General features: G+C 41.0%; 1 protein-coding gene across 2 annotated transcripts; it reads left to right on the plus strand.

Annotated features, from left to right (window-relative positions):
- The first annotated feature begins 9,329 nt into the window (after positions 1 to 9,329).
- Positions 9,330 to 12,779, plus strand: LOC109154829 (serine/threonine-protein phosphatase 7 long form homolog). Of its 2 annotated transcripts, XM_019302577.1 has the most exons (5): positions 9,330 to 9,547; positions 10,433 to 11,273; positions 11,351 to 11,438; positions 11,553 to 11,869; positions 11,947 to 12,779. In XM_019302577.1, exons 2-4 carry the CDS (start codon positions 10,564 to 10,566, stop codon positions 11,691 to 11,693), a joined length of 939 nt encoding a protein of 312 aa, XP_019158122.1. In that variant the 5' UTR covers positions 9,330 to 9,547; positions 10,433 to 10,563; the 3' UTR covers positions 11,694 to 11,869; positions 11,947 to 12,779. The 2 variants fall into 2 exon arrangements, with proteins under 2 accessions (XP_019158122.1, XP_019158128.1); XM_019302583.1 differs by lacking the exon at positions 11,351 to 11,438.
- The last annotated feature ends 505 nt before the right edge of the window (positions 12,780 to 13,284 follow it).

A 13,284-nucleotide genomic window follows, 5' to 3' on the forward strand; every position in this document is an offset into this window, starting at 1 on the left:
AGGACACTTTAGAGTAAATTGGGAAGATATTGCGCATAATTGGGTGAAACAAGGACATGGAAACACCCTAGCAGGAGCACGAACATCTAAATGCTCGTGACCATGCCTGTCTCTAGATACGGGCAGCTTCACAGTCGTGAGGTAGAAATGTGTGCAAAAGGACAATGACACACATGTGTCGTTGCCCGTGTGCCTATCCCCGTTGCACATTTTTAATTTGTATTTTTAGACTTGAGAATATGATTCGAACCCTAGGCATTAGAGAGACTTTTCCTTGCTTTCCAAAAGTAAATATTCTTCTAAAATTTGGGATTTAGACTTTTGCTACTTTACGTTTGTAAGCATTACATTAAAGATTCTACTTCAAAAGTTTGGTTGGATCATTTCTATTTGAAGATAAGTGTTTTCATTGCTTTTATATTTATAGCTTTAATGATGATGTCTTTTACCTATGTTTTTGCTTTATTTTTCTTTATGTATGTGTGAGTAGCCGTATTTAGGATTTGGGTTGAGGTGTGCTTGAAATTCTAAATGCCTATTTGATGATTATTGCATAGAATGGGGAAAACCCAATCTAGGGTTCCTAATGTCGTGGAAAATATTGAGTATTCTTGTTTTAAGGTGGGGTGCACAACATTCGTAGTACTAATCTTTGTAGGGAATTCAATCGCAACAAGAGTTGGATTGACATTCCCATAGCCCCTTCTTGCAACGCGCTCTTTCTATGGAAATAGGGAGGTTAGGGACATTGGATTATTTGGGCTTTGTTGAAGGAGAATTGATGCATCACAAAAGGAGGGTAATTCTCATCTTCAACTCAGGTTTTCTTTCTCACGAAAGTGGCTTGTAAACCTGGGTTGGTGTTGGAATCCTTAGAACCCCCATTGTGGTACTTTCTCCCCTCAATTCTTTACATTTTGGCATTTAGAATTGCATGCTCCCTATCCCAAATCCTTTTTTGCTTAATTGAATTTCTTATTGTGATTAATTATCCTCCTCTCTTGTTTGAACCTTGCCTAGTTTTCAATTGCCTCTTTAACCTTGTGCCTAGCTAATGCTTAATCAAATTCACGCCATAAGGTCCATTCCCAAAGGATGACAAATTTACACACCCTATTCTTACACAAGCATCCACAATCAACTAGTCAAAATCACTAACATAACTCAATAACAATTTGATAGGGATATACCCCCGGGCCCCGAGCCATACAACCGGTAACCACCCGTACACTCGACCTCTGCTAAAACACGCGTGCCTCGCCCCACACGTCGGCCCAACCGACCGACGGAAGACGCTCACCCCGACCGTGTCCCCTCCCCGGATCGGGTCGCTGCTAGAACCGACCGGCCTGCCCTTGTCGGTCGGACCCGATCCAGCTGATGGTCCAACCCAGAGAGGGTCAGGCTTTGGACGCTGCATGGCGGTTAGACATTCGACCTCACCAGTGTCCGATGCGTGCCCGCCATGCCGAGAACCCGGAGATGCCTTCTCCCACCCTCTATATAAAGCGCATTAAATGCAGCTTGAGGTGGACTTTTTGGCACGAGGCAAGACCGAAGCTTCCCGACCCTTCATTAGGAACCCGAGCCTCGGCCTTTGCCCATACACGTATTGTACCCCGTATATACTATATCACAATTAATTATCAAATAAAGGCATGGTTTTCTTAATTTTTTTGCTAGTTCTCAATTATTTACTTCATTTGGTAATTGTTACGAAAGGAAAGAGAAAGAGTTTTTAATGTGTTGTCGTATATTGTCTCAAACTATCATATAGAAAAGAAAATACAAAGCCCTATAATAGGTGCTAGAAGACTACGAATAGGAAACAAGTTTCCATATGTCCTGCATACCTAAATCTCTAAGACTGCCTAATATATAGAGATTCTATATATCAAATATATATTCCATAACACCCTCCCCCCCCCCCCCCCCCTCCCCTCAAGTTGAAGCATATATTTTAATAATGTCCAACTTGTCACACAAATGAGTGATAACCCAAAATAACTAAATAACAAATAACTCAAGTCTATTTAGGACACTCCTTTGAAACGAAAGCTTTGAACGCCACGAATCCCACGAACAACGGGTTAACACAAAGTGACCGAACAAGCTTGAGACTCAATACTCCCCCTTGAAACGAAAGCTTCGAACTCCACGAATCTCACGAACAAAGGACGAACACAAAGTGGACCAAACAAGCTTGAGATTGGATACTCATACTCCCCCTCCAACGAAAACTTTGAACACCACCAATACCACGAACAACGGGTGCACTCAAAGTGACCGAACAAGCTTGAGATTTGGACCCTCCACTTGAACTAGAAGCTTGGACACCACCAATCCCACGAACAACGGGTGAATACAAAGTGACCGAACAAGCTTGGACACACAAAGTAAAGAAGAAAAACTCCAAATTGGATGACACAATTTCTTTACTAGCAAAAGGGAAGCATCTTGACTAACAAAAGGGACGCATGCTCCAAACAACGAGATAGGACCAAAACGAGACAGAACCAACACACAAAATGAGACAGCACCAAAACACAAAACAAGACAGCACCAAAACACAAAACGAGACACCATCAAAACGAGACAACACCAAAACACACAACGGACTCCATCCTTCTAGAGGTTAAGAACTTAGCGACCCCTAGACGCAAGCCCCGCACCAATAACCCTCTTCGTCACAAGATTTTGAGGCAAGAGCAACAACAGATTTATACTCAGCCATACCCACCAAAACAGATCACAAAACCACATAATAAAGGGAGCCTGAAGGGGTACAAAACAACCTGACCGTAGAACAAAAGGCAAAGGTCCAAACTAAGTCCAGAACTGAGGAGAGGGGACTCAGGCGACGGGAAAAATTTTTGATCACCATAGACGCCGCATGCGCCAGTGCGTGGCGGCAGGTAGCGGCGGCGGGTGAGCTTCACGCACTGTCTAGAACAGCGTCAAAACCTCTAGATCCAGTCGCCGGTCACCGGCGATCGTTCATAGGTGGGCGGTGATGTCAGCAGAGCGAAAAAATTTTTGTAAATGCTTTGATACCATGTTACGAAAGGAAAGAGAGAGAGTTTCTAATGTGCTGTCGTATATTGTCTCAAATTGTCATATAGAAAAGAGAATACAAAGCCCTATAAATAAGTGCTAGAAGTTTACGAATAGGAAATAAGTTTCCATATGTCCTACCTACCTAAATCCCTAAGACTGCCTAATATATAGAGATTCTATATATCAAATATATATTCCATAACAGAAGTTGTTAGATGATCACTGTTTGTATTTATGACTTCTTGGAGGTTTTTTACATAATTTTTTTAATTCTAAAGTGACAAATTTTCTCCGTAAAACCAAGATTACCTATATTGTTTGCAATACCTATGCTACAAAGGCGTGAATGTTGTAGAAGTGCTATCATGGATGATGGTGTGTAAGGGACCCATGAGACAAGAGCCCGATGTCTTGTCTCACCCTAAGCTACGAAGGCTTGGTGTTTCTGGAAGTGCTATCACTATGGGTGGTGAGTGCGACATTTGCAATGCCTACAATGGTTTAAAAGTGGTTTGTATAGTAGAGTTGTAAATCTTAAAGGAGGTGCCATTAGGTAGTGGAATAGGCTGAGCCGAACCATTCTTAAATTGGCGTACATCTCTCTTTTATCATTTTACTCACGGCATATTTTATTATCATTTGCCTATGCTTAGCCGCTTAGGACTAAATGGAAATGTTTAATTGAAGATGTCACCTAGAAATAATAGGCCGGTTTCTAACTCTCATTGTGATATGCCTTGATGTTGCCTTATTCATAATTAACTTTACTTGATTGTTTATAAGATTGATTAAGTGTTCGTTGATCAATTACTTATACATGATTCTTATTAAAAATGAATTTATTTGATTACTTGAAATTATATCAAATATAATTAATGTATTTAATCACTTTAAGATATATTGGCATAAATATTTTATAGCATAATTCATCCCTTCTTATGCTAGATTGAGATTACACTTTCAATACTAATATGGACTAAGGAGGAAAATGGAGGGAGGAGAGGGACTGATGGTAAATACTAAATATTGAAAAATACCCATTTTCAAAAATTAAAGGGGAAGTCCTACTTTACTTAATAACATATCAACTGAGAGAAAAAAAATATCATTTTTAGTCCATTTTTAGTCCATTGACTATATCAATTTTAGTCCTTGACTATTAAAATTTTCAATAAGTGCATGACTATTCAATTTTTATCACATTTGGCCCTTGACTATTAACATTTTCAAATTAGGTGCATGACTATTCAATTAGTATCACATTTAGTCTTGCCGTTAAATTTTTCGGCAAAATTTCCGACCAAGTCACCGGTGACTTGCTAATTTATTTAATTTTTATTTTCAAAATTATTTACGACAGGACTAAAAAAAAACCTTAAAATTTTTTCCCCCTTCCTCCTTCGTCTCCATAGGGTCGGGGGTGGCCGACAAATTTTTTTTTTTAGTCTTGTCTTTTCTTTTAGTCCTGTCATTTTTTTTTAGTCATGTCGTAAATAATTTTTAAAATAAAAATTAAATAAATTAGCCGGTCACCGGTGATTTTACTATAAATTTGACCAGAAAATTTAGCGGCAGGACTAAATGTGATACTAATTGAATTGTCATTCACTTAATTTGAAAATGTTAATAGTAAAGGACCAAATGAGATACAAATTAAATAGTCATACACTTAATTTAAAAATTTTAATAGTCAAGGACTAAAATTAATACATGTATTATAGATAATGGACTAAAAAATGATACTTTCTCTATCAAGTGATGAGGAAGTAACTCGCGCATGGGATTTACATCAACCATCGGGTTCGGGGTGATCCTTTCGGATTCAATACGAGTGCCACCTCGCGAGCCCCTAACGACCACGTGTTCGTCCTCTTCCATTGCACTTCGTGAACTGCCTCTATTCGTAGAACACACTCTAGGACCCCATTCTCCCCGACACCGGGGCAGGCGTCATGGTGACCTCCTGATTCGCTATCTGTTTCTCGTTCACCACAACGTTCGCCCTTCTCTGACTTCGAACCCTCGCCACTATCTGCACCACTGGAGCCCCGTCACTCTGCCTTGCTGTAACCCCCTGGGCAGTGCTCCCCTCCTGCGCCTTCCTTCGCTACTTCCAGCACGACCTCTGATCCTCCATTGTTCACAACCTCCACCTCCGGGTTTACTAGTGGTAGCAAACGGGAATGTGTCTGCCACGACTAGTCTCCTGTATTGCGATTTCTGTCATATTCTCTGCCCGTGATCTCGATCATCTATTCTCCTTTGTAACCAACATCCACGAACTAAAGGGAGCATTTTCTTCCTCCAGGCGTGGTTTAGAAGTCGTTGTCATTCCTGTCTCCTTTGGATGCTTCCCTCCAGATGCGTCGTCTACCTTGTCCTTTTGCTTCTGAGGATCACTGGCGATGGTGAGGGTATTGCCTACCGGGCAAGACTGGTGTTGTGGCCATACATGCCGCAATTAAAATAGACCAGATGGATCCCTTCGTAAGCAATAAACCGCATGTGCTTCCGAAGCTTGAACTTGGAAATATCGATTTCCACACACATTCGCTCAAATTTCCCCCGTGATGCTTGGCCTATGGCATGGTCCACCGGTATGGGGCGCCCGACCTTCTTCCCGATCTTCTGCAAAAAATTAACGTTATATAGTATTCAATAGGTAAACAGGGGAACCAAATCCATACTAGAACCTTCTCGGTCTTATCGGACATCGGATCAAAATCTGGCGTCCACTCTTTCACGATCAGGTAGTGATCTAGGATCATCCAAGGGCCTTCAAACTTTGCGAATTACAGATCCTCTAGAGATCCGAACTTAACTAGGTAAAAATCATTGTCCAGAGCGACCAGATCTAAGCTTCTATTTGGCCTCCACAAGGCGCACAGGCGTCTAAGAAGGTAGGAAAAACCCACCTGCTTCCCCCAGACTTTGACTATCAATGCTTGCCGCCACGGCTTCCGGAGCTCTTCCTTCTCCTTGTTGGTTAGCCTGATGATCGGGCAAAGCGGGTCATCGTCCTCTTCTGCCTCCTCGCCGTGTGAGCACCACTCATCATCTGCCTAGTCCCTCTCCACCGCAAGCGAACTAGGAATGCTCGATCCAGTCACAGTATCCCTATACGATAAGGGCTACGAGACTCTGCATGGATGTTCCTCTGTAGGTTCGTAGGCCTGAATCACCTCCATAGGCGTTTCCTGTACCACATCTCTCGTCTCCCCTGCCGATTCCGATGATGTGCCCACATCTCGCTTGGATTTCTTGGTGCTACGCTCCAGGAGATCCTGATCATCCGATGAACGTTTAGTCGAGAGCATCGTCATTCTTTCAAAGTAAGACTCGAACTAAACCCTCCTCATAATAAGATTAATAATGCTTTGAAATCAATGTGTCTATGCAACGTTTTTTACAAAATAATTACAAAAACGATCACGAACAAGCTAAAGGCCATCTTACCAAAAATTATTGGTCTGTTTTAGAGCTCGTTTGTCCCTGGAAGGCAGATTTCAAACAATATTATCATTTACCAGGAAGCTATGCATTATATGCGCTTAAGAAAAGGAAAAATCAGGCTAGTGGCTATAAAAATTGATTTAGAAAAGGCATATAATCGCCTTTCCAAGAATTTTATTAATGACTCTCCTTTCGACACAAGTTTTAGCGAAGGATGGGCGCGAATCATTATGGAGTGCGTTCAAACTACAAACAAGCAAATTGTCTGGAATAAGACGCGTTTGGAGCAGTTCAAGCCCGAAAGGGGGATCCGATAGGGAGACCCCATGTCACCTGCACTGTTCGTTCTATGCATGGAGCGACTAAGCTAGAGTATTTCGTTGGAAGTGGGGAAGGGGGCATGGAAAGGAATCGGTTTATCCACAACAGGCCCGACGCTTTCTCATTTATGTTTTGCAAACGACATGGTTCTTTTTTCGGAGGCGACTCTAGAGTAGGTTAATACTTAATACCATTAGGCAGTGCTTGGAACGCTTCTGCGAGGCTTCTGGTCAACGAATCAGCCTGAGTGAATCTTAGGTTTTCTTTTTCAAGAACACGGGGCCAGACTTGAAGGCAGCGATTTCCGCCAGTCTAAACATCACGATAACCATAGACCTGGGCAGATATTTGGGTGTTCCATTGTTTCACCGCCGGACAACGAATGCTACGTTCTCCGGGTTGCAGCTAGAATAGACGGTTGGAGAGGGCAAACCTTAACTCTTTTTGGACAGGTCACTTTGGCAAAATCCATCCTCTGTGTCATTCCTACGTATACTATGCAAAATAAACTCCTGCCTCAAGGTATATGCCAAAAGCTAAAAAAGCCATAACCAGGAGGTTCATTTGGGGAGGTGACGGCAAAACGCGAAAGACGAGTCTGGTCAAATAGGAGACAGTCACGACAGCTAAATCAGATGGTGGGTTAGGATTTAAGAAGCTTCAGAATGTGAATATGGCCTTTTATGGAAAAGCTAGGGTGGCAGATGAAAGTGGAACCTGTCAGCTTGTGGGCTAAGGTGTTAGCCGGCAAATATGACACGGAGAGGAGGGCGAACATGAGCAAGAAAACTTTGAATCCACGTAGAGGGATTCACAAAGCTGCACCTATTCTCGAACAAGGACTAACGCGGGTGGTGCGTAATGGGAAGGATACGCGATTTTGAATGGATATTTGGATCTTCGGACAAAGGCTTTTTGATCATATGCGCAAGCTTGTGAGTGTCCCGGAGTTATACGCATATGTTGCAGAGTATTGGGAACATGGACAGGGTGGAAATGGGAGCTGCTGGACGGGGTTCTAGATGAGGCATGGAAGGCGAAGCTCCATGCAATTGTTCTTCTAGAGAAACGAGCGAGAGATTCTCTGTGCATTCGGTTTACAAAGCTTTAAGCTCAAGGCCTACTATTCAGGTGGATAAAGATTGGGAGAGAATTTGGAGAATTAGAATCCCAAGCAAAATGAACCACTTCTTATGGCTGGTGAAACAGGGAAAATTAATGACTAATGTGGAGCGCTACAAGAGGCATTTTACGACTAATCAGATGTTTTATTGTGCAGGTACGCTGGAGATCTCAGATCACATTTTCAAAGGATGCACGGAGGTGGCCGGATTCTGGGAAATGTTCATGCCCCGAGGGGTCACGCACAGACTTCTGTCGAAAGGATGGGAAGAGTGGTTGTCTGTAAACTTGCGGGCAACCAACTCGATGGGGTTTGAGGAGGATTGGCCGGTGACCTTTGGCATATGCTTTTGGTAATGCTAGCGGTGACGAAACGATAGAGTTTTTGCAGACAAAAGTATTAGTCTCGATCAACGGAATGCTTGGATCGTTGCTCAGAGGAATGACATTCGAGCGACTTTTTAGAACAAATGGGCTCCAATGATTAACGTTCATAATCCAAGAACAGAGCCTATTGGGTGGAAGAAGCCGACGGAGGGATGGCTGAAGCTCATCGCCGATAGCAGCTGCAAACACGCGGGCGCGAAGGCGGGTTGTGGTGGCGTCCTTCTTGATCACCTGGGGAATTGGCTACGAGGGTTCACGTATAACATTGGTTCATGCTCAGCCGAACATGCAGAGAGATGGGCAGTGCTTCTTAGGATGCGGCTAGCAGCGAGTTGGGGAGCACGGAAGCTTATCATTGAGAGTGATTCATTGGGTACGATAAAGAGCCTCTCCGAAGACGTCTCGGAGCCTGGAATAGGATGCAACATCCTGCAGCTGTGTACTCGTGAACGTCATAAGTTTCAGGCTGTGGTTTTCAAACATGTGCCCCGTGAATAGAACAAAGTCACGGATCGTTTCGCTGCGGCGGCGCTCATGCACGAAATGGGTGGTCAGACTCTGGATGATGCGCTGCGTTTGGTCAAGGATGTGATGTGGGTAGACATGAGGGTGTATTTGCCGGTGATGCAGAATTTAGGGGTGGATACCATATATGCATGCATGAAAAATAGAAAGTCAGACGAAGAACATCCGAATTTTACAATTAATTTCCCAACAAAGTCGGTTGACTAACATTATTAATTTCCCAACAACCGCCATTCTCTTCCCAAACACCAACATCACCTTTTATCTTTCTTCTCTTCCCAATGTTACTTTTTCGTAAATCACAAATTGTGTTCCCTAGGTGCTTTTTCGGACTCAACAACTGATGTTACTAATGCATGCATGCTTTTTCGGATTTATGCTCATAAATGTATGGTCTTCAAAGCTTGGGAGTCCACTTTGGTAGTATAACAGATAGCATTTCTCTCTTTCGGAGTCCACTGCTCAAGCATTTGTTTTATCTTGAAAGCATTTCCCAAATATCTCCCAAGCCACTTCTCAAGTGTTGTTATCTTCAAAGCTTCTTCCCAAGCCACTTCTCAATTGTTGTTATCTTCAAAGCTTCTTCCCAAGCCACTTTTCAAGCATCAAGTTTGGATCAACACTGCATCTTTCCAAGCATCTTCTCTATACCGCATCTTCTCTACAGTTTCGCATTATTGAGGTAAAAAAAAAAAAAATTATATTTGAGTTAATAGAATTATTATTTTGTTATGTTGTTTTATTGTAGATTATATCGCATTGTAGCATATTATTTCTTGTTTTAGCGGTAAAATGAAGTTTAGGAAAATAAATTCGGACTTTGATGTATGTAGTGTTTATAACATTTATTTAACAAAAAAAAAAAAAAATGTTGTATATAGCTACTGTAATTACTTGTAGTTGACATATTTTTTTACTCTTTTTTTTTTTAAATGAGGTGTATATATTTTTTGTTGTTAAAAAAAAAAACAAACAAAACAAAAAGAGATAACTGAGTGTGCTCAAAATTTTGGGTAAATTTCCAAAAATTTTTTGCCAAATAATGAATATGAAAAAAGAAAGTGAAAAAAAAAATGAACTATTTAAACAGACACAACTATGTCTTTATCAACTTGAGATGTGAGCAATTGTTGAGCATGTAGTACTAAACAAAAGTTGTAATTCGAACATCATAAATTATATGTAAAACTCGGACCCTAATGGTCCGAGTTTTACAATTTTTAAAAAAAATTGTAATTCGGACCTTTTTGGTCTGATTTATAAAAAAATTATTTTGTGAAACTTGGACCATTTGGCTTTTAAAAAAAAAAAAAAAAATTAGTTAGAGAAGATGAAATTGAGACTTTAAAAAATATACATATTTAAAATACAGTTTACATATATTTGATTATGCCTCGTACATATTTTATTTATGTACTTGAAATATGTAAACTACATATGCACTCTCCACGAATTCGGACCAAAATGGTCCGAGTATCGGGTTGCCATGTTGTTAATTGCGTAACTTGTTATTCGAAGTTGTTTTAATGTTTTTAATTTGTAAGTATTATGAATTGTTTTGATACAGGTATGGCAAATGACCGAGTGCATCCTGGGCCATTACAGGAGGGTGCGTTACCATTTTAAACCCGTCACCGTAGTAGAGCAATTTGGACGGATCCAACGTATGACGTCCAACTTAAAGCCGTTAAATACGATATGTTGACTAGGTGTGCGACCGTGAATGATGATAGAGTCAAAATGTGGCTGCGAATCGCTGGTTTGTATGGTGTTTCTCAGTTGCCCAAAATTCAGTTGGATCATGGGCTTATTACCGCCCTTTTAGAGCGATGGAGGCCGGAGGTCCACGCTTTCCACATGCCCTTCGGTGAGGTTGGAATAACTCTTCAAGATGTTGAAGTGTTATTCGGTCTTAAGGTCGATGGACTTTTGGTGACGGGTGAGGATACAATTGGCACTCCAGAAGAAGTAAAGTTAATGTGCCATCAGCTGTTGGGATTTGAGCCTGCCAATAGGTTCATGTCAACCACCATGATTCACGGGTTAGCTGTCCCGGACGTTCAGGCTCTTCATGCGGAGAACACAGACGAAGAAGTGTTGTTGGCAGCCCGACATTTTATATATTATTTATTAAACGGTTTTTTATTTCCAGACGCAACCAAAGGGAAATATAAATTGTACTTGCTCCCGTACGTTAGTAATCTGTACCTTTGTGGTGAATATTCTTGGGGTTCGGTTGTTCTGGGATGTCTTTACAGGGCGTTGTGTAGAGCTTCCGAAGCCGACAAACGTACAGTGTATGGGTGTCTTCTTCTAGTCCAGATTTGGGCATGGGAGAGGCTGCCTATGTTTCAGCCGAAAGGTGTATTGCCGCGCAACCAAATCGCTGACTACCCTATTGCATACAGGTAACGATCTCTAAATTGGCTGCATCAATGTTTTAATATTGAAGTAGTAGTATTTATTTACTTTGACATTGTTTTAGGCGGGTTTGTCGGCATTCTTGGTTATCAGTGACTACGCACACTGTCGTAGTCTATCGCGATCAATTAGATCGCGTAGCTGAACATAGAGTAAGTGATTTTATTAATATGAATACCTTTACATGGAATATTATTTTAGTCAGTTCATATTTTATACACTGCGTAATTTATGTTAACATCGTGACATTTATATTTTCTATGCAGTTTAATTTCACCTCTTACGATGACTATCTCGATGCCTTGCCCCCATATTGCAAAGCGGGGAGGATTTTGTGGACTGCCCGTGTTCCGCTTGTAATGGAATATATTCTTTCCAACAAACTCCAAACATATTCTTCACGATGAGCTACTTCTCAAAACCAATCTAAGGGAATATATTCTGTCATAATTTCTTTATAAGCTTATTTATAGCCTGCTCTACATCACCGCTACGTGCTCACATTGAAGATTACTTGCTCAGATTGCAGTTCCCATTCTACAACTTCAAAGCATTCATCATCGTCGTCGGAACAATTCCTATGGTACGGTATAGTTTTATTTATTATTTTTTTATTTTAATTAAAATTCCGTCTTTAACAGGAATATGATTTTTATTAAGGTAAAACGTATGTTGTGTTTGTTGGTCGCCAACCGGGAATATATGACAATTGGGAGGATGCAAAAACTCAAGTGCATCGCTAAAGCGACAACTTGTATAAATCATACAACTCGAGGGATGAAGCCATTCAAGCTTTCAACAGATTCATAAGTAGTCAACGACATGATTCCCGAGCATGCAGTTCTAATTCCACTTCAAGTTCCAGCTCCACCGAACCGCATACTGATAAGTGCATTTTTGTCTATATTTTTACCCCTTCTTGAACCCTTTTTATATGTGAATATCCTAAAACCTTGTGTGAATTGTGACTAAGTTATGTTGGTTTTATTTCAAGGTACAATCATTCACAACAAGTGAGGAATTCAATGATTTGTGGGAAGATACGAGCAATTTTGGGACCAAGAGATCAATCAAAGAGTTTGGAATGCATTTAAGAATTTTCAGCAGCCTCGTACCCCCTTGCGTACGCCCATCCGTCAGCCCATCCAAGATCTCAAAAAAGAAGCAGGTGGCGTACGCCCTGCCGTACGCCCATACGTATGCCCGTACGCCCTTTCCAGTGAACCAAGATTAAATCGTACTGCCTCAGGGATGGCCATCCCTAAGGCAGTACCTCTGTGCTCTGTAAAATATTTATGCAATTTTCTTGGATTTTTGGAGGAAGTTAGAACCCTAAATAGCTAGAACTCATTTCTCTTCATTTCCTTAGACTTCCTTAGCTTAGACTAGTCTAGTATTACATCTCTAACTCATCTAGCAAGCTTGTAAACGCGGATTGGAGTGGGATTCAACCACAATTTCTTCATCTTCAATAGAGAAGCTTCTTACTCTTCTTTTAAAGCTCTTGTGCAATGTTTATGATATTTTCTTGTGCTTTGTTGTTATTTATGCTTATGAAGTGTGAGTAGTCCGTTTTTGGGCTCGGATTAGGGTGATATTGCCAACCTAGATGCTAAATAGGTGATTATTGCATAAGGGGGAAGATATCTAACCTAGGGTTCATTTGTTTGTGAAGGATTTATGTTGAATCTTGTTAATATTTGGTACGTAACTCTTATTAACTTGCTTTTGGATAGTTTTTCTCCACAATGAAAGTTGGGGGAAGAATTTAAGCCTCTCCTTTCTCTAAACCCATTTTCTTTCTATGAAAATAGGGAAGAATTGGGGGCCTAAAAGCTTATGTGCTTTAAGAGCTAGGATTTGATACACCATGAAAGTGGGGCAATCCTTGCTCTAATCCTTGTTTATTAGCTTATGAAAATGGCTTTAAGCTAGGATTTTTATGTGCTTGCCCTTGTGTTCCCTTGGTTGATGTTCTCTCCTAATCCCTAAGTTGTT

The sequence above is a fragment of the Ipomoea nil genome, unplaced genomic scaffold (assembly GCF_001879475.1).
Source record: "Ipomoea nil cultivar Tokyo-kokei standard unplaced genomic scaffold, Asagao_1.1 scaffold0276, whole genome shotgun sequence".
NCBI classification, from domain to species: Eukaryota; Viridiplantae; Streptophyta; class Magnoliopsida; order Solanales; family Convolvulaceae; genus Ipomoea; species Ipomoea nil.

Excerpts from the sequence above, each read along its gene's own strand:
- LOC109154829 (XM_019302577.1), top strand. The coding sequence starts at position 10,564 with ATGTTGACTAGGTGTGCGACCGTGAATGATGATAGAGTCAAAATGTGG. Across the intron at positions 11,274-11,350 it reads GACTACCCTATTGCATACAG|GCGGGTTTGTCGGCATTCTT; the intron begins GTAACGATCTCT and ends ACATTGTTTTAG. Across the intron at positions 11,439-11,552 it reads ATCGCGTAGCTGAACATAGA|TTTAATTTCACCTCTTACGA; the intron begins GTAAGTGATTTT and ends TTTTCTATGCAG.